This window comes from Mesoplodon bidens (genome assembly GCF_964165515.1).
Source record: "Mesoplodon bidens genome assembly, chromosome: 19".
Taxonomy (NCBI): domain Eukaryota; kingdom Metazoa; phylum Chordata; class Mammalia; order Artiodactyla; family Ziphiidae; genus Mesoplodon; species Mesoplodon bidens.
This window is the reverse complement of record NC_138179.1, coordinates 12,360,969-12,384,970: the sequence shown is the minus strand read 5'-3', so window position 1 is coordinate 12,384,970 and position 24,002 is coordinate 12,360,969. Positions and strand designations below refer to the sequence as shown.

The window sequence follows — 24,002 nt, the reverse complement described above, 5'->3', positions numbered from 1 at the left end:
CTAATGACAAAGGAAAGTTAAGGGAATGGAACAAGATACATAAGGCAAATGTTAATCACAAGAAAGCTGGCAAACAGCGCTGCTGGGGAAAGAACTCGTGAGATAACTGTCTCCTTTATTAAGGAGTCGTTCACCAGGAAGATACACTCCAGAAAATAAAAGTTAATAACGTGTGTGTGAGATGGCGTGAGCTCTGCAAAGATATAATGACATGTCTGCAAATAGTCAACAATCTTAATATACTTTTCCCCAAAACGTATAGATCTGCAGATATTAAAAGAACATAGACTTGAACCCAATTAATAACATAGATTTGAACCCAATTATTAAGCTTGTGTGCTCAACTACGCCCAACAATTAGAGAACACACGTTTGTTTTTTTTTTTAATTAGTTTCTGCTTTATAACAAAGTGAATCAGCCATACATATACATCTGTTCCCATATCCCTTCCCTCTCGCGTCTCCCTCCCTCCCACCCTCCCTATCCCACCCCTCCAGGCGGTCACAAGGCACCGAGCTGATCTCCCTGTGCTATGCGGCTGCTTCCCACTAGCTATCTACCTTACGTTTGGTAGTGTATATATGTCCATGCCTCTCTCCCGCTCTGTCACACCCTACGCTTCCCCCTCCCCATATCCTCAAGTCCATTCTCAAGTAGGTCTGTGTCTTTATTCCTGTTCTACCCCCAGGCTCTTCATGACATTTTTTTTTTCTTAAATTCCATATGTGTGTGTTAGTATACGGTATTTGTCTTTCTCTTTCTGACTTACTTCACTCTGTATGACAGACTCCAGGTCTATCGACCTCATTACAAATAGTTCAATTTCGTTTCTTTTTATGGCTGAGTAATATTCCATTGTATATATATGTGCCACATCTTCTTTATCCATTCATCCGATGATGGACACTTAGGTTGTTTCCATCTCCGGGCTATTGTAAATAGAGCTGCAATGAACATTTTGGTACATGTCTCTTTTTGAATTATGGTTTTCTCAGGGTATATGCCTAGTAGTGGGATTGCTGGGTCATATGGTAGTTCTATTTGTAGTTTTTTAAGGAACCTCCATACTGTTCTCCATAGTGGCTGTACCAATTCACATTCCCACCAGCAGTGCAAGAGGGTTCCCTTTTCTCCACACCCTCTCCAGCATTTATTGTTTCTAGATTTTTTGATGCTGACCATTCTGACTGGTGTGAGATGATATCTCATTGTAGTTTTGATTTGCATTTCTCTAATGATTAGTGATGTTGAGCATTCTTTCATGTGTTTGTTGGCAGTCTGTATATGTTCTTTGGAGAAATGTCTATTTAGGTCTTCTGCCCATTTTTGGATTGGGTTGTTTGGTTTTTTGCTATTGAGCTGCATGAGCTGCTTGTATGTTTTGGAGATTAATCCTTTGTCAGTTGCTTCATTTGCAAATATTTTCTCCCATTCTGAGGGTTGTCTTTTGGTCTTATTTATGGTTTCCTTTGCTGTGCAAAAGCTTTTAAGTTTCATTAGGTCCCATTTGTTTATTTTTGTATTTATTTCCATTTCTCTAGGAGGTGGGTCAAAAAGGATCTTGCTATGATTTATGACATAAGAGTGTTCTGCCTATGTTTTCCTCTAAGAGTTTGATAGTTTCTGGCCTTACATTTAGGTCTTTAATCCATTTTGAGCTTATTTTTGTGTATGGTGTTAGGGAGTGATCTAATCTCATACTTTTACATGTAGCTGTCCAGTTTTCCCAGCACCACTTATTGAAAAGGCTGTCCTTTCTCCACTGTACATTCCTGCCTCCTTTATCAAAGATAAGGTGACCATAACACATGTTGTTTTGAAGTACACTTGGAATAGGTAACAGACCCTAAAAGGTGGTTCAATAAATACTTAAGAATTAACATCTGACTGAAACTATCTTCTCTGACTATAATGCAATACAAATAGAAATCAAATAAAAGGAGAATATAATAATAATAGTAAGTACTGTATGCTTTTTTAAAAATATTTATTTATTTATTTATTTATTTTTGGCTGCATTGGGTCTTCCTTGCTGTGCACTGGCTTTCTCTAGTTGTGGTGAGCGGGGGCTACTCTTCGTTGAAGTGCATGGGCTACTCAGTGCAGTGGCTTCTCTTGTTGTGGAGCACGGGCTCTAGGCCACGTGGCCTTCAGTAGTTGCAGCACATGGGCTTCAGTAGTTGTGGCACGCGGGCTCAGTATTTGTGGCACAGGGGCTTAGTTGCTCCGCAGCTTGGGGAATCTTCCTGGACCAGGGCTTGAACCCATGTCCCCTGAATTGGCAGGTGGATTCTTAACCACTGCGCCACCAGGGAAGTCCTTGTATGCTTTTTTGCAGAGTGCTTTACAAATAGCAACTCATGAAATCCTCATGACAGCACGAAGTAAGTTCCATTTTCAGAAGAGGATATGAAGCCCAACAAGGCTAAGTACCTGCCAAGGTCACACAGTGGAGCCAGATTTGAACCCAGGCACCCGGGCTGGAGTCCAAGTCTCAACCTCTGTGCACACTGCCACTAAAATAGTCATTAGAATATAATCGTTAGCTGAGCTCCCTACTTACTAAGTGCTTCCGAGCAGTTTTCATCCCCCAATCAAGAGCTCCTAGGGCAGCATCTGATACGGAATAGGAGTTCCATAACTGTCTACAGAAAGAATGAATTTTAAAAATTTTTAAAAATTTATTTATTTATGGCTGCATTGGGTCTTCGTTTCTGTGCGGGGGCTTTCTCTAGTTGCGGCAAGTGGGGGCCACTCTTCATCTCGGTGCGCGGGCCTCTCACTATCGCAGCCTCTCGTTGCGGAGCACAGGCTCCAGACACGCAGGCTCAGTAGTTGTGGCTCACAGGCCTAGTTGCTCCGCGGCATGTGGGATCTTTCCAGACCGGGGCACGAGCCCGTGTCCCCTGCATTGGTAGGCAGATTCTCAACCACTGTGCCACCAGGGAAGCCCCAAGAATGAATTTTTTAAAGAGACATAATTAAGAAAGCAGTTGGGACTCACTTCGACATCAGACACTAACCAGAAGACCCGAGGGCAATGTCAGGCATCTTCAAAGCAGTGTTGTTGAGAAGTGGGTTGGTGCCATCGGTGAGCAGGGGCTGGGCTTTGGGGAGCAGGTGCCCTCCTGGCACTGTGCTCTGTGCAAGGGTGTGTTGAGGTGTAGAGTGTGATTAAGGCAGATGAAGAGGCCCCAGGGATGCTCACTGTTCCAAGGATGCTTTTCGGGAGCCAAAGAACCCTTCTGCAAAGTGGACCATGACTCTGCTCTGTAAATCCAAACTCTCACATATTAGGTGCTGCTGCTCCATTGCTAATGAAGTTCTCAGGGAAACAAGAGTGTTCGTAGGATGACAAACGTTTGCACTCATGGAGTTTTGGAAACATACAGGCAAGGTTGAATAAGTTCCAGGAATTACATCAATGAACGTGTTGTCTTTTTTTTTTTTTTTTTTTGAGGTTGAATGGAGATGAGTAGACACTGGTTCTATGCATGTTTCTCAGTAATACCTGGAGTAATGTGAACAGATATGCCCCATGATCACTTAGCCGTCTGCTGGCTATGGCTGGTGCTACTTAGCAGTGCGTCTTGTGTAGCTGTAAAAGGGGTCTTGGATTGGGGGAGGGGAGCTTGACAATCATCATCTTCCACTTATGGAGAATTTTCCACACACTAGGCACTGTATTAAACATTTTACATGTATCATCTCATTCAATCCTTGCTGACACCTTATGAGGCACTGTCATTATGCCCACGCCATAGATGAGGGCACAGAAGCTTAGCAAGGTCAAGGAGTTCTGCACAGCTGGAAGGTGGGTGTCTGTTTCTTGAGTGACACATTGAAGCCCCCTTCCATTTATTTATTTATTTTATTTACGTTTTTGCCCCGTTGCATTTAGACCTCAGATGGATGGATGTGTCTAGCTGTAGCCTGGGGCAATACCTCTGCTGCGCGCAATTCTTTAATACTTGGTGCTTACGAGTCAGGAAATAGCATTTGGAATCTCCTGTCATGGTGCTAAGGTTGGGGCATCCTGACCCACAGCCATGACCCCCACTGTCACTTGTCGTTCGCTTCCTGGGCATTTACAACATTTTACATTGGTGTTTCCAGGCCTGGTTGATTCCAGGCTGTCAAAGAAGGGGTGCTCTCCTGGTGCTTGGAGAATTCATGTACTTTTTAAAACCATGCCCCGGCACACACTGGCATCTTGACTTTCCAGCTGGAGTCCCTGAGGAGGACTGTTGCTCTCTGGAGGCTCCTGGCTTCTGGCTTTGTCAACCAGAAGGTTCCTATTCTTCGTGCGTCGGGGGCCCTCCCCTGGCGAGGCGGACCCAGGCCTGGCCTCTGTGTGCTGGACGTGGCCCGGCTGAGCCCATCCTGAGAGGCCCAGTGACTGCTGCTCGGCCCTTGGATTTGTTTCCCTTCCACCAACATTAGAGACCAAGGCAGTGAGGATGCTCCACTTTGCTTTATATATTTGGAATCTGGACTCTTTAACAGGCTGCATTCCTCTGTCTCTCCCAAAATGTCCAAATTGATGCTTTATGCCGGGGATAATGAAACCTTTCAAAACTGAACTAAAAGAACCAGAAAACAGAAGCAACAAAACCAAACACCACCAAACCAAACCTCTACCACAAAACGAATGGGATGGCAGCTGTGCGCAGAGCGGCATCACAGCTGGGGGGTGGTGTCCCCTCAGGGCGCCGCCCCATCACCTCCAACAAGAGGGTGTCGGCTCTGGAGCCTGAGCTCAGGTCCTCTGCGTCCATCCCACCTTCCGTGACCTCCTCTCTCTTCCCACCTCTCCCTTCTTTCTCTGTCTCCCTTCAACTTCTCATCTCAGTGATTTGCTCTATTGTCTTTGGGGCTTTATTTTATCAAAAAATATCTGTTTGAGAGATTTTTTTTTGCCCTTGGCTGTATTAAGCTTCTTTTTTTCCATCTTGGCTGTTTCCTGCTTACATTTCTGCTCCTCCTATCCTGACACTTCTGTTAACAGTACCTCCAAGTTAGCTCCGTCTGTGAACATTGGTGTTTATTTTCTATTCACATCATTAATGAAGGTGCTAAATAAGACTGGACTGAACACAAACCAGGACCCACATCTTCCTTTGAACAGATGATTTTTAGTGGTTTGTTGGAATACCATTCTGTATCTACCTGTTCTATTCACCATCATCAAGAAGCATCTGAGCTTCTATGTGTGTGGGGCTGTGGCCCACTGCACAGGGGAGTTTGTGGGACCCCAGTCTCTGCCATTCGAGAAGTGGGCATTACAGGCGGTTTGCAGCCCCCCACACACACACACGACATATATACTAAAAAGAGAGTCATCAAAGAATGCTTAAATAAGATTAATGATGGCACTTTTGAACAGGTTTGAGAACTAAGAAGAAGTCTTGCCATGAGCTCATGAATTCCTTGGCTTTATCTTGAAATATGTCCTACATCAAATATCTGCGTCTAAGGCTCTGGGATAGAAGATAAATAACAAAACAGCCTCCGTTCTCAAGAAGCTCAGAGTCTGGGGAGGGAGGCCGACTTGCTGACAAATAGCTACTATGTAAGGCACCCTTAAAGGGCTGCAGGGTGCGCTCAGGAAGCACAGGGTGGGGGGAGTGAAGGATTCTGCCTGCTTCCTGCTTGCTGCTGGGTGCAGCCACTTGGGCCGTGGAGCTTGAGGCTTTGAAATGCAGATGCATCATGGGAATAAAATGGGCTCTCAGCACCCCGGTCCGGAATGTGACCTGATCTGTCTTCCTCACGCTGCTCCCCATCCACGTGGAGGAAGCCAGAGCCGCGGGGCAGGGTGCTGAATCCCCGTGGAACAGGCACACCCTCAGCCTAGCGGCCTCGCCCAGCTTGGCCGGCATCTCTCCTCCCTCCAGTGACGTCCCTCAAGCTCTAGTTGCCCTCCCTCCCTGCAGCCTACCTGGGCCTCCCCAGCCCAGATCTCCAAAACCCAAAGACAGGAGGTGACGAACTGCCCCTGGGAGGGTGAGGAGGACGTGGACGAACAGGGATGACCTTGGTGAAGCCTAAGAGCGAAATTTAGAGAATGTGCAGGGAACGGCGAGCGTGGGGCTGTAGTTCAGGATGCAACTGTGTCTGGAGACTGTGGTGGGAGAGAGGCTGGGGTAGATAACGGATGAGGAGTTTAGGCTTAACTCTGCAAGCAGTGGGGGCTCTCTTAAGGATCCTTGAGTGGAGAAGAGAGATAGTACTTGGTTTTCATCCGTGCACTTACCGCTACCTGAAACTGACCTATTTGATTCTTGGCTTGTTCACTGTCTGTCTTCCTATGGCTCCCACCCCCTTCCTAAAGGGAAGCTCCATGGGAATGGGACCTCCTCCTTATCTCTGTGCCTAAGAGCGTCTGGCATAAAGTAGGTGCTTATTTAATAAACGAGCGAATACGTGAAATTGTTAGGAAACAGGTGATGTGGAGGATAGACTGATGGGGGCATTTAAAAGCAGGCAGACCAGGTAGGAAACTGTAAATCAGGGAAGAAAGGGCTGTGGTTGTTAAGAGGGCAGAGACAGGTCAAGTTTGAGAGACGCTTCAGAGCAAGAATTTGGTGACCACTGAACGTAGATGGTAAAAGGTAGAGTCTTCCACATCCCTAGGTTGTCAGCGTGGGTGATGGAGAAGGAAACAGAGAGTGAGTTTGGTTTTGGACAATGTGGAGTTTCACCTCCTCTGGAAATGATCCAAAGGGTTTCGCTCCATGTTATGAGGACTCACTGGGGGACATACACGTCATTGTTCTCCCTCCCTTAAAGGACTGTGTGATCCAGTGGGGAGATCATATATCAAAATTGTTTCCCAAACCTATTTTGTAAGCAAATTCTGCTATAAAGTATTTACAATATTATCCTGGTTCCGTGCTGCATTAAGCAAATAAGCCTCCAATTTGACAATTCAGTGTTAAAATGGCAAGTGAGCAGCCTGACTACCATTCTCACGCACCCTAAACTCCTTAACGTTTCTCACTTTTTATTCAATGGTCTTTTTTTTTGGCCACGCCCCATGGCATGCAGGATCTTAGTTCCCTGAGTAGGGTTTGAACCTGAGCCCCCTGCAGTAGAAGTGCAGTCTTAACCACTAGACCACCAGGGAAGTCTTAATGGTTTTTTTATTAAAATTTATTTATTTATTTATTTTTGGCTGCCTTGGGTCTTGGTCACTGCGCGCGGGCTTCTCATTGCGGTGGCTTCTGTTGTTGCAGAGCACAGGCTCTAGGGCGCACGGGCTTCAGTAGTTGTGGCACGCAGGCTCAGCAGTTGTGGCTCATGGGCTCTAGAGGGCAGACTCAGTAGTTGTGGCACACGGGCTTAGTTGCTCCGTGGCATGTGGGATCTTCCCAGACCAGGGCTCGAACCCGTGTCCCCTGCATTGGCAGGCGGATTCTTAGCCACTGTGCCACCAGGGAAGCCCATCAATAGTCTACTTGTTGATCCTTTTCCCACCATTCTTTCCAGCAATTTTTATCTGAAAATGTCCAAACTTTAAAAGCAGTATTCTTAGGAGCAATAGTGCAAATTATAAAGGGTGGGGGTGGGGAGGAAAAGAAAGGCCTAATTCTTGCTCTGCAAATAAAAGGTCACATTCTCTAGAATTGTGGTGACCTATAGGAAACCGGAAACTGGTCACTGTCCAACAACAATCAGCACATTATGGTTTACTGAACAGTTAGTTCAAGTTCCCATGTAGGGGCAGTTTGCACATCCAGCTGCTTGCTGAGCCTGGAAAAAGTGATTTCTTGTGGAGACTAACCAGTCCTTTGGAACTCTGGCTATAACACACCCGGGAGTCAGACATTCCAGCTGGCAGCAGAAGCAGGGAAGAGACGGGGACTGGGGACTTCCAGGTTCTGTGTATTTCTAGGAATGTTGCTTAATCAAGACAGGAGACAACGGGGCCTGGTAGAGAGAACAGGCCTTTGTAATCAGCCAGTCTAGGGTGTGAATCCAGCTGTATAGCTCTGGGTGATCACTTATCCTTTGAAGCTTGGTTTCCTGAACTGGGATAATAAACAGTGGTAATGCTTTTCCAAAGGGTTTTGGTGAGAGTTAAAGGACACAATATACATAGGCACAGGGGCTATAGGGCAATGCCTGGCTCGGAGTAAGTGCCCCTTGAACGTCTGTTAATGCAGCCAAGTGCTTTAAAGAAGGAGGTTCTTATGTTTAGAATGTTGGTTAAACAATTGATACAGGGGCTGAAGGGACCCTTGCCCTTGTGTCTCAAGGCCTCTTTGCTTGACCATGGATAGCCCTTAAGCAATAACCATGCCACCTCCTAGGGCCATATTGGTAAAAAGGCTCGTCGATTCCAGAAGGCCCTTTTAACTTGTTCTTGAGTATTTTAAAATCCCATCTATGCTGACAGAAGATGATGCTTTCTTCTCGGGGGCAGATGACACATTCCTTTTATGCACTTTCCACCTCACTCGCACTAAACCTTGCTGCCCATCCAGGCAGCTGTGATCCACAGTGCGGAATATCTGATTAGGTAGCAAGTAACTGGGGATTTCTGTTCTAAGGGGGAACTCAACAAGGTTAAAATAGAAGCAACTATCTCATGAACCAACCCAGAACACTGAGATGAAAAGAAACAAATTGCTCACTTTCTACCACCTGTTTGAGAACAGAAGGCTTTGCACTCAGTCATGTTAGATAAAAAATGTACCCCTGACTCATTGTGGTACAGAAGCCTTTACCACACGAATGCTTTTGATGGAAAATCCACCCCCTGCTCCAATACACCCTTTCATGCTGGTAATGACAGAGGCAACACAGGCCTTTCCATCAATATGTTCTGCACACTTCTTAGCAGCTCTGCTTTTCCTATTCTGCATTTGCTATTTTAAGCAAGTACATAATGCATCAATTTTCAGACTCTTACTCAATGCCACTGCTACAGAACTGAGAACTCAGTAATCTTGTCAGGCGGCACAGAACAATATTCCAACAGATGAAACATTCCATGCAGCCTTACTTCCCCTTTCCTGGGATGCGGCATCTATTTCTGGCCCTATAATGAGAGAGGAACCAGTGGCGGTGGTCCAGGCCCACTTGCCCGGGAATCCCACATTACAGAAACCATTCGCCATGCTGCTGCTGCTGGGATACACATCAAAGGCCCTGTAGGGGACTTGAGACCATTCGACTGCTATCTTAGTTTTTATTTTAAGTTCCCAGAAATGGGTTGTTTGGATCCACGCTGGAGCTTGCTGGCTGGGAAAGACAGTGTGGGTTTGCCCAGGCCACATTGGTGCTTTTCCTGCTTGACCTGAAGAGTTCCTGTTCTCTCCACAATCACTAACTTGATTGGAGAGCCCAAGACTAACCTTCATTTCCCTGTCCTCAGTTTCCTAAGAGATTTCAACGTAAAGTGTCTCCATGTGGCTTCTTGCCAAATTTGCCTTGACCTTGCGGGCAGACACACTTCTAGTGGAAAGTCAATTGCACCTGATATCTTGTTGGGCAATTTAGGCAGATTTCCCTGCTGTGTGTGTTTACAGCTTTCGTGGCTTCTAGTACAGGCTCTATTTACTGCCTGCAGGGTTACCTTGGAGAGAGAGCAGAGAAATCTGCCGCCATGTTTTCCAGAGATCTACTCTTCATACCTGGCCGGTATAGATGGGCTGGGCCACTCCCACCAAACCCTCCAGGTTCTGCTCATTTTAGCTCACATCAATTAAAAATGGCACAACAAATTAGATTGAGTGCACAAGTGATGCTATTGAAAAGTGACTAATTCAATAATAACTGCACCACTGCATTCGGTCTAAAGAACTAATTCATAGCATCGAATGATTCAGCCATCCCTATGGGGACCTTGAATGACTGGCTCAACTTCAGCAGCATAAAAACAGACCAAATACACTCTTCCTCTGGGGCTGGAAGTCAGACACCCTGAGTAATATTTAGGTCACTCCTGCCTGGGCAAGTCTGAAAAATGGTTCGTGCCCTGATTAGACAGTTTCAGATTTGTATTAAACGACTGTCAAAGGACGGGACCCGCAGGCTTTTTAAGGCAAAGAGAGGTTCTGTGAGCAGTGCTGAAACAACCTGAAGTGGGCTGAAGCCAATCATCTCTTTGTTCAGCCTAAAGTGTATCAGCATCAGCTTCACAGCTGAAGCCGAATCTCTGGGTTTGGTGAGTTTCTTGCTTCCCCTTTACCTCCATTTCTGGGAGCCCACAGAGCAACACTGTTAACCTTGACTGAGCATCAGAATCGTCAGAGGAGCATCTGAAAAGCAGTGGTCAGTCCTTACTTGGAGAGACTGATCAGCCAGTCTGCATGTGGGCCCCTGGATGTTTGTTAGTTTTTTTTTTTTTAATTTATTTATTTTAATTTATTTATTTTTGGCTGTGTTGGGTCTTCGTTTCTGTGCGAGGGCTTTCTCTAGTTGTGGCGAGCAGGGGCCACTCTTCATTGCGGTACACGGGCCTCTCACTGTCGTGGCCTCTCTTGTTGCGGAGCACAGGCTCCGGACACGCAGGCTCAGCGGCCATGGCTCACGGGCCCAGTTGCCCCGCGGCATGTGGGATCTTCCCGGACCAGGGCTCGAACCCGTGTCCCCTGCATTGGCAGGCGGATTCTTAACCGCTGCGCCACCAGGGAAGCCCTTGTTAGTGTTTTAAAGCCCTGGGCAGTACCCCTGTGAGCCCTTGCTGCAGAACACCGAAGCGTCACCTTCCCTGGGAAGGACCAGAAAGAAGGGCTGCCTTGCCTTGCCTTGGGTAAGGGCTCCAGTCAGCTGCTCAGGAACTGGCTTGGCAAATGACAGAGCTCCCCTTATTTGACAATTTAACTGATTCATCAAGCTTTTTATTATGATGAGTTTCAGACATATTCTAGTTACACAAGAATTACTTAGAACAACTTTATTGAGGTACTTTGTACAGGAAGGGTGGAGTCCCTGCGGGGCCCCTAAGCTCACAAGATGACCGTGGAAATGGGCACCCCTCCTGGCACCCCTGCTCACCCTCCGGACAGCCCCCAGGCCCCATCAGCACCCGCTTTCTTGTCCACTTCTCATCTCTTCATTCAATAGATACATACTAAATCCTGAATGTGTGCTGGCCCTTGAAGATACAGGGGCATAAAAGACAAGTGTTGCTCCTGCCCTCACCAAGCTTAGTCTGGTGTGGAGACGTACGTAAACATGAATTACACACTCATCACTGTTTGTCACTGTTTATCCCTAATTCTGGGAAGAGCTCTGAACGTAAAAAGTGCAGAATGCTTTGGAACCAGTGGGGGGTGTAGTCTAGTCTCATCTACTCTTGGGGAAAGTGTTCCCTAGAGGCAACCGCAGTTCCACTTACTGTGTGTGCATCCGTGCAGGCATTGTTCTGTGTGAATGTAGCCAATACATACATACATATATGTGTATACTCACTGGGGGGCAGGGACTCTAAAGCAAAACCCCAGCCTTTAACCATCTTAAAGGCGTACCTTTCATTTCAGATGTAGGAATGACAGTGATGGGGCCATGGTATGTTATGGAAGCAAGATGATACTGCAGAGCCACTGACTCAAGACCATGGTAAGTAAGAGTGGTCCAAGGTTGCTGGCTATTAATCAGTGTTTCATCATTTAAATACTAGGTGTAGCCTTCAGAACATGGAAGAAGTCATTCCAAAACAGAGCGTTAAACCAAATACCTAACTATGTGTTGGATACAGTTGGTGTCTAGAAAATGCCTTTTATTTTTAAAATCTAATTAGACCATGGTGTGTCCTTTTTACAGACACTCCAATAGAGTGGCACATATCTGTTTTCCTTTTGCTTTTTTTTTTTTTTTCCCTCGAAGATGAGGGCATCAGCTAGACCATGAGCTAATCTGACATCTTAAGCCAGTGCCATTAGAGCTGCTATCAAAGATGGATGACACAAGGGTTATGGGTTGGGGGTCATTACTATGGTCTCAGTGCTCTTCATTACCAGCTTAGGTGGATGCTAATAGCAGCAGAGAACACTACCCCCCACCCCGCCCCCTGCCCCCAATCAGGAGTGCAGGCCCTGGAAGCCCTGGTATTTCTGCTCTGGGGGCAGCAAACCCCATCTAGGTGAGGAACTGCCATAGCTGCTGCGTTCTCTCCGAGGCCAGATGAGGCATGTGCATTTCCATGACCGTCAGCTCCAGTCACTCTGGGGAGCGGCGGGGGGCAACGAGCGGCCGCGGGGGGCCTCGGCCGGTCCTCTCACGCCAGGGTGACCACGGCGGGCCGGGGGCAGAGAGGCAGCCCATGTGCCGAAGGGCAGACGTCCAGGTGTGGGAAGAACAATACTTCTTGTTTTCTTAATCCTCTTTTTATTTTTATTTTTTTAATTTAATTTAATTTAAAAAATTTTTTTTATTAGTTTCTGCTTTATAACAAAGTGAATCAGTCATACATATACATCTGTTTAATCCTCTTTTTAAAAGACTGGTTTCAAGTGAGGCATTAAGGTCCCCAAGAATAACAAACGGGCCCCGGGCCTGTCTATGCCTCCGGGTGAGGGGAGCGCGGGCTGCTTGATCCGGCACCTGCGGCGGAGCGGAGGCCAGGGGTCCAGGACCTGCGGCAGCTCGGGAAGGGCTGGTGCCGGGGAGCGTGGGGGCGGGGCAACAAAGGAGAGGGAGTCCGGGAGGGGAGGGAGGATGGAAGAGGGGGAGAGGGGGGATGAAAAAGGAAAGAGAGAGGGAGAGGGGGGATGAAAAAGGAAAGAGAGAGGGAGAGAGGGAGAGGGGGGATGAAAAAGGAAAGAGAGAGGGAGAGAGGGAGAGGGAGGAGGCGGGGAGCGAGCAAGACAAAGCGAATCTGCACCGCCCGGGTGGGCTGCCGCGGGGGAGGCGGCGCCGGGCCCAGGCAGAGGCTTTTAGCTCCGCCGCTCCCGCGGTCGCCATGGCAACGCGGGCATTAGCGATTCCATCTGACATTAAAATGCCGCCGCTGCCGCCGCCGGCCCGGAGCTGGGGTGCTTCGGCCGGCGGGTGGAAAATGTGTGCTCACACACACGCATGCCCACCGAGGGGCCGGGTGGCGGGGGCCCCTTTTAGGCTGTAGTTTTATGCATCATTTATCGTGCACCCGCTTCCAATCCGCCCTCCCTCCTTCCGGCTGTTTTTGTTTGTTTGTCTTTCTAGAGAAGGTGATAATTGGGGGCTTAGATCATCTGCTGGCATATTGATGAGCTCACTGGGTTGCTAAAAGGGAATGGGAATAAGGATTTGGGTTAGCTAAGGGTATGTGACTGGTTTAAGACAAAAACATCAAGAAACGGAATATTTGGGCAAATAGACTTTCTTTCTCTCTTGCTTTCCTTCCTTCCTCCCTCCCTTCCGTTTTTTTTTAAAAAAAAAACCAGGGCTGTGAATTAGCCAGAAATAGTTAAAAGGAAAGGGAGGAGAAAGGGCTAGCCTGCAGACATGTGAAATAGGATTAGCGGAAACCCTGAAGACCAAGGCCCACGGGAACCATCCTGCAGCAGTTTGCCACACGTGACAATTTTCCTGCTCAGATTCCTGCTCCAGAAAAAGAAAATCAATCTGTGCACCTTTTTTTTTTTTTTGGGTACTTGAAGCCCCACCCCATGGTATCCTCTCTCAAACTGTATTTCAGCACAAACAGGGAAAAGCTCATGAAACTGTACTCTGAGGGCAGAAACTGGCCTTAATCATCGCTGCAACTGCTGAGCCCATGATGGGACTCGCCACATCCCAGGGTAGGGCGATGGCTGGCCACGGTGCACAAGTGAAATCTGCAGAGAGGACTTCCGGAGACCAGCCTCCTGAGTGTAAGAGGGACTGGGCCCAGAAACATCCTGGGAGCAGGATGCCTTAAGGCCTCGCCGTGAAGGCAAACAAAGACCAACGGGTGTGTCTGGGAAGTTTTTGAAAACTCAGCAGAGCATGGGCAGGAACAGGTGCCTTCTTATCCACCAGGTGAAGTCCCCCCTGTATGACACATCTCGCCTGGGTCTGGAGCATCATACTTGGTAAGAAAATAAAGAGGGATGTTGATGAATACCGGGCATGTTGACAGGGCAGCATGGGCTGGCAGGGGCTGGCTCCCAGCTGCTCTGCGAGCTGTGGGATTCGCAGGAATGAGAGGGCGCCGTCTCTGACTGAACGGAGGGCCCTTTCCTGACCCATACAACTGGGTCTCTCTTTCTGGACAGGCACTGTGTCTACTGCAAGAGTCCTAAGTAGTTGGGGACCATCTGGGAAGGCACGCTGGCATCCCAGGGTACGGGAGGAGTCTTCTCAACCAGACCCTGCCACAGCCAGGGACAGAAAAACCATGAATAAGAATGAGAAATGCAAACTGCGATTACTCTTGTGTCCCAGAATTCTGACCTGATCATAGTCAAAGATGACTGGCAAAGCTCATCTTCCCGGCAGCTGGAGAATAAACAGGGAATGGAAGGGCTAAGATGCTGAGAACACAGGGCAGGGAATGAGCCCCCTCTGCTCAGCAAGGCCTATAGATAACACACTGTCTTTTAAAGGACTGACTGTAGAGACCAAACCTCCATTCTGGAAGCTGAGAATTCTAGAACTCGGCCTTGAGAGAGGCTCTAACCTTGAGGGCTGCTTTAAGCAGGGAAACATCTAGAACATTCTGGCCAGCAGGCTATTTATTCCCTCTGGACCTCTCCCTTAGGGACAGATGGGCGTGCCTCCCCCTAGTGTCACTGCATCCTGACAGTGAAGTTCTCCCAAACCATGACAAACAACCTACTCCTTAGAAACACACCTAAAATAGGGATGAGAAGGCTCAGGCGATGCACGCCGTTTCTGCAGTCTAAAAGGAGTATTCTGATGGTGAACGTTGGAGCAGTCTCCCTTTAGGGGCTGACTTTGTGTGATGAAGGCCCACAGATTCCCACACAATCATCAACAAACTGGAAAGAACTCTGAGGAAGTTAAAGGGAGAGGAATTTTCATGGCCTCATATAAGCTGCTCCTTTGCTTGGTAGCCTGCGCTTCAAGGAATATTAAATATTAAATAGATACTAGTGAAAGGAATGCCCAATAATTTAAAATGAGTTGGGAAAACCTTAATTGGCTGAGACATGGCTGGTGATTGCTTCTTTGTCCATGGAATCCTAACCAGCCAACCAGGATTAAGTAAATCTGTTTCTCCGGACTATTTCAAATATTCATGTCTAATTAAATGTCCATATTCTTCAGGAACAAATGATTTTTTGTTCTGTAGTTACAAGAAAAACTAAAAATGACAAAGTTATCATATAAATTCTGTTCCTGGGGTATCCTCCCAACTTGCCGTCCTGACTCCCATCTCACCATGGGAGGCCTGGTGTTCTCTCCTAATCATGAAAGCACTGGATTCAGGGTTAGGAAGCCTTTGGAGCAAAAGTATGTCCCTCCATTGGTGGTCAGAATGAAAGAATTCTGCCCCAAACCACCATAATTTCTTGAAGGACTTCTTAATTTTAGGATGTTTCTTAAGATGAGATAAAGACTCCCCTTCTGGCACAGTGGTTAAGAATCCGCCTGCCAATACAGGAGACACAGGAAGCCCTGGTCCGGGAAGATCCCACATCCCGTGGAGCAACTAAGCCTGTGCGTCACAACTGCTGAGCCCACGCTCCATGACTACTGAAGCCCGCAAGCCTAGAGCCCGTGCTCCGTAACAAGAGAAGCCACCGCAATGAGAAGCCCGTGCACCGCAACGGAGAGTAGCCCCCGCTCGCCACAACTAGAGAATCGCCGTGCGCAGCAACGAAGACCCAATGCAGCCAAAAAAGACGAGATAAAGTACTGTATATGCTTGGAGGCGATGCTGAGTGAACACACTAGGAAGATGAGCCATACTGTTTCCTTAACAGACAGCAGAGTCCTGAGGGAACGGGATACAGAACAAGTACCACGTGATGCTCAGATGAGGCACGATAGGAGGAGGATGGGATGACCTGGTACAAAGAGGACTGGGATATGAAGCCGAAGGGCAGTACAAGGACACTAATGATGGGGACCAAGGAAAAACCAGAGCAGAGGCAGAGAGGTCCCAAAGCCAAGACTGATTTACCCTACACTTTTGAGGATGGCCAGCGTTCCACTGAGCTATCTCACACTGCTTGTCCATCCCCTCACTATCCGTGTCCCCAAGCTTCTTGACAAGGGTGTGCTCTCATACCATATCCCCTGCCTGCCTGCCTGCCATGTATAAGACGGAAGACCACAGACGCAGAGGACGGAGGGCCTGAGGGCTTGTTAGTGGCCAGGACGAGAAGGAAGGAAGAGAGATGGGGGGATGGGAGGACAAGAGGGGTAGGAGGAAAGAGAAAAGGGGGTATTCAGCATAGGAGTGGACCTTTGTTACAATCCTACAGCTTCATTTTCCAGAGGAGGAACCAGGCCCAAAGAGGCTGTGAACTGGGCCAGATCACTTAGGTAGGTAGTGACAGAAGTGAAACTGTCACCCAGACCTCAGATTTCCAACTCAGCGTCCATTCATCTAGTTTATAAGAGGAAAGGAAGGGGTAAAGGTACCAGATATCACCAATAATGAAAGAGCAAAATGCAAATGAAAAACAAAAAAACTCTTCACAGGAAATGGAGAAGATTCTAGAAGTCAGTCTATTTAGCCTTTATGACAAAATAACAGAACCTGAGGCAGTGAACTAAAGCATCGTTGAGTCTGGTGGGAGCAAACCCCAACTTCTCCACTGACAGGCAGTGTGACCGGGGGCAAATTTCTAAACCTGTCCAGGCCTCAGTTTCCTTAATCATGAAATAGGGATAATGGTAGTATCACCCCTCATATAGATTTTGTGAAGATCAAAAAATCGTGATCCGTGGCAAAGAGCTTTCTCAACAGTGTCTGGAGTATAAACACTTAATAAGCATTTGTGGTTACTATTATTATGATTACTACAGAGCTACTACAACCGGGGACAAATTCGTTTTTCTTACTAGAAAAATGCAGTAAAAAATATTCATTGGTGGTTTCTCTGTATGGGAAAGCATATCTATTTTCTTTGGGGCTAAATGAGTATATCTTTTTGAGTTTCCCACAATATAAAAAGCATCCTTTTGCTTTTGTCTTTGGTGAAGCATGCTTCCTTCTGATGTCACCTTACTCTTTCTTCCACTGCAGAGAAAGTCCCAGTCTCAGTTTCACAACTAAATAAAAGGTTGCTTCTTAGCAGAGCGGCACGAGCTCTCACCACGCTACCAGGGCCGAGGTGTAGGATGGAAACGAGGAGGAGGTGACATTTCTACATTTCATTACTCTTGTTTTCCGTAGGAAGTCAACTGGACTTGGATTAGAGCTGAGATTAGGAATCCTCAGTCTGAAAGAGTTCAGGTGGCACCATACATTTTTCACCATCTATAAAATGGGTACCACAACGTTGAACCAATTAATATGAAAGGGGAACAGCAGGCTCCTGGGGTCCAGCAGTGTTATTTCTTCGACCTCTCAGGTGATAATCCTCTGACCACTGATCCAGTGGCTCAAAGACAAACCTCCCCTCTCTCCTTCCCCTTGCCCATCCTCATACCCATGTGGATTTCTTGGGCTACCTCACTTAGAGACCTGACTCCTGAAGGGTTTTACATTCCTGGTTATTTTTAGCCTCATTTATAGTCAAAGTCTTCAAACACGGTCACCACATGGCATGCAGCTGTGGAAAGCAGCTGCTGTGGTTTGATTTCCAGTCAGCATTACTTGACATTTCTTATCAGGTGATTTCTAAAAGTCCCTGTGCCTTTTTTTCAGGTGATCCCAAGAACTTTTTTCCCCTGGTGTCTTAGGTGTGACACCTGAGCTGTGCATCCGATAAGCTGCTCCAGATTAGGGATGAATCCAGAACCCTGCTAGAAAGGAAGATGTATTTCAGCTTCTAGGACTCCAATTTCTCTGCCCCAGAACTATCAGGTCTGAGACGAGAGATACTGCGGTGGGCTCTGGTTCTGACAGCTTCCTTAAGGCCCTCCCTCTAAGCTTTCCAATTTGAGAGAGGGGGCCACTGTCTCTTGGGGTCTCAGGAAGAAGGCAGAGAGGATGAATGAAGCAGGCTTCTGGCCTGCGGGGAGCCTCCCTTCAGTGACAACAGCTAAAATGTACAGGAGGCTGGGTTACTCAGCTGGGGGGAGAGCTGGGCTGGACCACATGCTTCCTCCCGCTTCTCACCATCTTTTCTCCCCCTGAGACACTTCCCTCCCCATCTCTCTGGGTCAGGGAGCTGTTAGTCTATTGGTTTCAGCCACATACACCCATCTGCCATGATGCTTTTGCCTTCAGGCCTTTTTGCACATGCTGTTCCTGCCTGGAAGGCTCTTGGTCCATTTTCCAGACCAACTTCTATTTGTCATTTGACTCTCAACATCAGCATCACTTTTGGGAGCCTTTTCGGATCCTTCAAGACAAGGCTGACTGTCTCTTCAACGTACTTAACACATTGGATTGTCATCGCCTGTTTACTCATCCAGTACGCCCTCCCCACAACTAGACTGTAAACTCCTGGGCAGGGTTGGGGTCTGGTTCTCTGTTGTCTCGCCACTCCCTAGCCCAGTGTCTGCCCCAGCACACAGTAGGTGGTCTGTACGTATTTGCTGAATGATGTTGCAGACTCACCAAGCGCTCCCTCTTTCTTTCCTCCCTCCCGTACAGTTTTCAGACCGTATCCAGCCCTGCTCCTGAAACCCATTCTCTAAGCCTCTAGTTCATCACTGTATCGATTCAGATCAAGTCCTCTGTGAATTCTGGGTTTGAAAAAAGTCTTCAATTGTGCTTACAGGTATGAAAAGGTGACGCTGTAGACACCTGGATAGTGTCCGTGTCTAAGAGAAATACATCAAGGAAACGTGGAAACCAGGGCTGGATAATTGGAAGGAGCTAGAGACTTTTCCTTTGTCTCCTGGTCATTCTCCTGCATGAAGCCTTTGTTTTTTGTGGGCTGGTAAGTCTGGACCCCTATTTTCAAGGCATAGTTCTTCTCTTTTTTTTGGCTGTGTTAGGTCTTCCTTGCTGCGCGCGGGCTTTCTCTAGTTGTGGCGAGCGGGGGCTACTCTTTGTTGCGGTGCGCGGGCTTCTCATTGCGGTGGCTTCTGTGGTTGCGGAGCACGGGCTCTAGGCGCGCGGGCTTCAGTAGCTGTGGCTCGCAGGCTCAGCAGTTGTGGCGCACGGGCTTAGTTGCTCTGTGGCACGTGGGATCTTCCCGGACCAGGGCTCGAACCCGTGTCCCCTGCATTGGCAGGAGGATTCTTAACCACTGCGCCACCAGGAAAGCCCCAGGCATAGTTCTTCTTGATGAGGAGATAGCAGAGGTTTCCAACCAAGAAAAATCTTCCACTGACCACCTGGAACTGCTTTCCATTTCCTTTGCAGAGAATTCTTGCAGTGGAGAGGAAGTGTTCTGTCACATACGGTCCCCACGAAGTCCCTTCTTCTCCCCACCCCCAACTTTCTGCTTCTGGCAGATAGGAGCTGATGCCAGAGCCCCCAATTATCAGCAGTGCCATACAGCACCGCCGCTGGTTTCTCCACGGCGACTTTTCATAGGACTATTTTTCACCTTTTCACAGTGGGTGTCTTTCCCCAGCCCTCACCATCAAGTGGTATCTTTATGCAGCAGCTCTTATAACTGGAACACAGTATTTGGCATGGGATTCAACTTTTTGCCTGAAAAAACGTCACAGGAGCAAGACCTCCATCCAAATGCAGGGCTTCAGAATGACACTAGTGGCAACTGAAGCCGTGTCTGGTGCCTCCAGATCCACCCTGTATGCTGGTGAGATAACTGGCTGGTGGTGGCCCACCACAGCAGGGTGGGGGGCCCGCGTGGCTATCCGAGGGGTGTGGGCAAGATGAGTGGTGACTGGGTGTCTAGTCTGTTGAGATATTGCCAGGCACCGTGGGCCAGGGGCCAAGGATCTGCTTCCTACCCTTGCTGGCTTGACATTCTAGAGATGCCCCCCGTCAGACAGGCAGAGGCAAGACGTTCCCCGCACGAGTCAAAGCTAAGCAAATGCAAAACAACTTGATTCTCATGGTAACAAAACTGGCCTGTTTGGGGTCTACCCAGTTTAAGGCTTGTCCTGACCCACCAGGTTTGGGGCAAGAAGGTGTCCTGACTGGAGGACACGTTTAACGTCCTCTGCCCTCTGGAGGGCTGGCTGCGAGACACCCAGGACCCCGTGGCTTCTGCAGATGGCAGAAAGTACAAAGATAACAAGCACAAGGGCAGTGCTGGGAAGCTGGTCTCCTCAGATTCAGGAAGTCAAAAGGGAGGGTAGCTAACCCTTCCATAGAACTTGGGGGTATGCGTGTGGGAATTATGGGGATGGGCAGAGGGTAGGCTGAAGAACAGCCCCGCAAAAGACAGCCACATCCTGACCCCTGGGACCTGTGACTGTAACATTATATTGCAAGAAAGGACATTGCAGATGTGATTACATAAGGATCCTGAGATACGGAGAGGATCCTGAATTATCCAGGTGGATGCTAAGGGCAATCACAGGTGTCCTTGTAAGAGGGAGGCAGAGGGAGATTCGACACGGACAGAAGAGAAGGATCAGGGAGGCAGAGGCTGGAAGGATGCGGCCACAAGCCAAGGGGCGCCGACTGCCCCAGAAGCTCGAGGAGGCAAGGAGCAGATTCTCCTTAGGGCGTCCGGAAGGAGCACAGTCCCGCTAACCCCTTGCCTTTAGTCCAAAAGCAAATCAGCGATACTGACTTTGACTGCTTTCGGCCTACTGACCTGCAGTACTGTGAGAAAACAGATTTCTGTTGTTCAAGCCAGGGGTCCCCAACCCCCAGGCCGCAGACCGGTGCTGCTCTGCAGCCGCACAGCAGACGGTGAGCGGCCGGCCTGCGAGCAAAGCTCCACCTGCCGCTCCCCAGCGCTCGCATTACCGCCCATGGAAGAACAGTCGTCCACGAAACCAGTCCCTGGTGCCCAAAAGGTTGGGGACCACTGGTGAGCCACCAAGTCTGTGGTTATCTGTTACAGCAGCAATGAGAAACTAAGCTACAGTTTAGGTAGATGGGCCAGTTGATAAGACTTTTGACTCAGTTCCAACAAGCATTATAAGGGCGGGAGCAATAAGAGAGAACAAGCATTTCACAGTATTATATTCACTACGCAGAGCCAGTATCAAAATTCGGAACGAACACACACATACACACGCCCACCCCTCCTGGATGTGAATCAGCAACTGCTCTTATCTAGCTTTGCAGCGTTAGGCCACCTCTAGAGTCATTCACCGCAAATTGGAACAGGCAGCTGTGAATTGAAAAAAAGAAGTGTGGGACCATCTCCCCCAGCTTAAGCGGGGAGAGCCCAAGAAGGCATCGCGGACACACGATGGAGACAAGGAGGGAAGCAGAGGAAGATGAGGAGAGGCTTCCCTTTGAGGTGTGTACATCCTGGTCAGCGGGGAGAGGAACACACGCCTCAGAACAAGGGAGGGGAAGGACCTGCCTGCACCTCTAAGAAGCTGCTCCCTCAGGGAGAATACGGGGTGAAGGAAGCCCTGACCCTTTTCCTGTTCCATCTTAAAACTCTTCCCTAGGGATAAGTGGTATCCTCCTGGGTGGTGATTTATTTTTAAAAAGAGGACTACAGGGGCATCTGATTTCTGGGTGCGCTTTGTGGCCGCGGCCAGCACGGGTAGTACGGGTGCCACTTTGGGGGGGTGCGATCTTTGGGCTCCTGTGGCATTTGGGGGTGGGGTGGGTGTCATTTAGCTTAGGGAACGGCTTCCAGCTTAGGAGGCTATGGTGTTTCTATGGTCTCTCCAAGGGAAGACGAAGGGGCACAGGAGGTGAGAAATGCCCGGGGGCAGGGACGATCACTCTCTCCATGGTCCCGGCAGCAATACCAGAGGCTCTCCAGAGACAGGCTCCCGGCCACGGAGGAGGCCCTGTGCTGACTCCCCGCGGGTCCACAGACGTGGGGACCAGTCCCCTCACTGTGGCTGGGACCACAGCCCCGGGCTCCCAGTTGGACCGACCCTTGAACGATAACGTCTTAAACCCCCAATTCATTTCCTGTCAGTGCCACCTACTAAACATGCACAGTATCCGCGGCGCTGGAGGAGGAGGGGGAGGTCGGCACAGAGGAGGCTGTGTGAGGGTTTGCAGGAAAAGTACAGTGGGCCCTAAACAACACGGCTTTGAACCGCGCTGGTCCCCTTACACACAGATTCGTTTCCATGGTAAATACAGCAGTATTCCACCACCTGAGGTTGGTTGAATCTGTGGGTACAAAGGAACAAGGTATATGGAGGGCCGACTAAATCTACCTGGATTTTCGACTGCGGGGAGGGTTGCACCCCTAACCCCCGTGTTGTTCGAGGGCCAGCTGCAGTGGGCACAGTCTCCTTTCTCCAGGGAGAAACAAAGACAAAGACCTAAACCAGACAAAGATACAGGTGGCAGATGTCTTAAGGCACTGAACCCAAGAGGAACTAGCAAAGGAGCCAGAAGATGTGTGCTCGTCAAGCCCCCAATTCTCCTGCCTCCGTGGCCTTTGGTTTTAAGTCTTTTTGTCCATCTGTAAAATAGGGTTAGTATATTTACAAATGGCTTGGCTTATTAAAGACAATTGAATGTGATAATGTATGTGAAAGCGCTTTTTAAGTTACAGTAATTGTGTCCCAACCTATGATATAATAATGTACCGCATAAGGAAATATAAAACATGATACTAATGAGGGGTAGAAAAAAATACAGACTGTTAGCTTCATGCCAAGAATATAATAATAATTTCATTGTGACTCATCAGGACACGCTGGGACAATAATGAGAGACATCTTTCCAGGCCTCCAAGAGCCGATCTACCCCAACTCCAGCCACAGGCAGTGGTGCCCAGGCCAGGACCACACTCCCCAGCCTCAGGGCTTGAGCCTGGATGGAGGTCATGTGATACAGAGTGGCCCTTCCTTGGGATTCATAGCTTTTTTTTTTTTTTTTTTTTTTTTGCGGTATGCGGGCCTCTCACTGTTGTGGCCTCTCCCGTTGCAGAGCACAGGCTCCGGACGCGCAGGCTCAGCGGCCATGACTCACGGGCCCAGCCGCTCCGCGGCATGTGGGATCCTCCGAGACCGGGGCACGAACCTGTGTCCCCTGCATTGGCAGGCGGACTCTCAACCACTGCGCCACCAGGGAAGCCCGGATTCATAGCTTTTGAAGTAGGAAAGATTTTCTCTTTCCTGTAAGTTGCTAGGCTGGCATAATTCAAGCCTGGAGCTGCCCATGGCCACGTTTTCCCCCGCGTAGAAGAAGCCTGGAGTAAGGCAGAATGAAGCCAACACACAGAGACTGGGGGAGTGGGGCCGAGAGAGTCCGGCTACGGGAAGAAACAAGGGTCTCGCTTCTAGTGCTTAAGCCCCCAGGGTCCTCCAACTCTGTGAGTTCCTTCCAGGATATTCGATTTGGGGTTTAAACTGGTCGCTTCATCTGAAAGAGCTCTGATTTATAGTGTGAGCTTACTGTGCAATACTAAATAAACCTTGATGAAGGGCAAATAAGAATGTTGCTGGAAAAAGATTCTACAAAGGTCATTGTTTTTCCTGAAAAACAGGAGATCAGCTCAGCATTTGGAGATATCAATCCCCAGTTTTCTAAACCTGGCTCAGCATTAACCACCTTCTGTATTAATCAAACAAAAAGGCCACGTGCATGCATCATGATGGATACTAGGAGAAGCTAGATTATTCTAACACCTGACGAGCATGACCAGCATGGGGAAGTGAATTCAATATATACACAGAAAATAATGCTGAAATGTGGACAAGAGTGACTGGGACAACACTGCAGCTTCTAGACTATTAAGCACCAGTTATTATTTTTCATACTGTTTGCTTACTGAACAGGAAAAATTCATGTTTCAACAGTAGTGTCAGGAATCACAACATGGTACTATCTTAGAGGCCACTGAACGTAAAGCTTACACTCGCTCTTAATGGCTACATCATCATGTGGCTGCAAAGCGCCATCACAGAGCTGATCTGCTGT

General features: G+C 48.4%; 1 protein-coding gene across 2 annotated transcripts in view; it reads right to left on the bottom strand.

Annotated features, from left to right (window-relative positions):
• MYO1D (myosin ID) overlaps positions 1–24,002 on the bottom strand; it is a 347,920-nt gene that overhangs the window by 11,999 nt on the left and 311,919 nt on the right. The window contains exon 22 of one of the 2 annotated variants that reach the window (XM_081218209.1): positions 13,070–13,216. The exons of the other annotated variant lie outside the window; for it this stretch is intronic. Coding sequence (XP_081074335.1) covers positions 13,177–13,216 — 40 coding nt within the window. The 3' untranslated portion in view covers positions 13,070–13,176. Of the gene's footprint in view, positions 1–13,069; positions 13,217–24,002 lie in introns of those variants that run through there. 2 annotated transcript variants of the gene reach the window in all.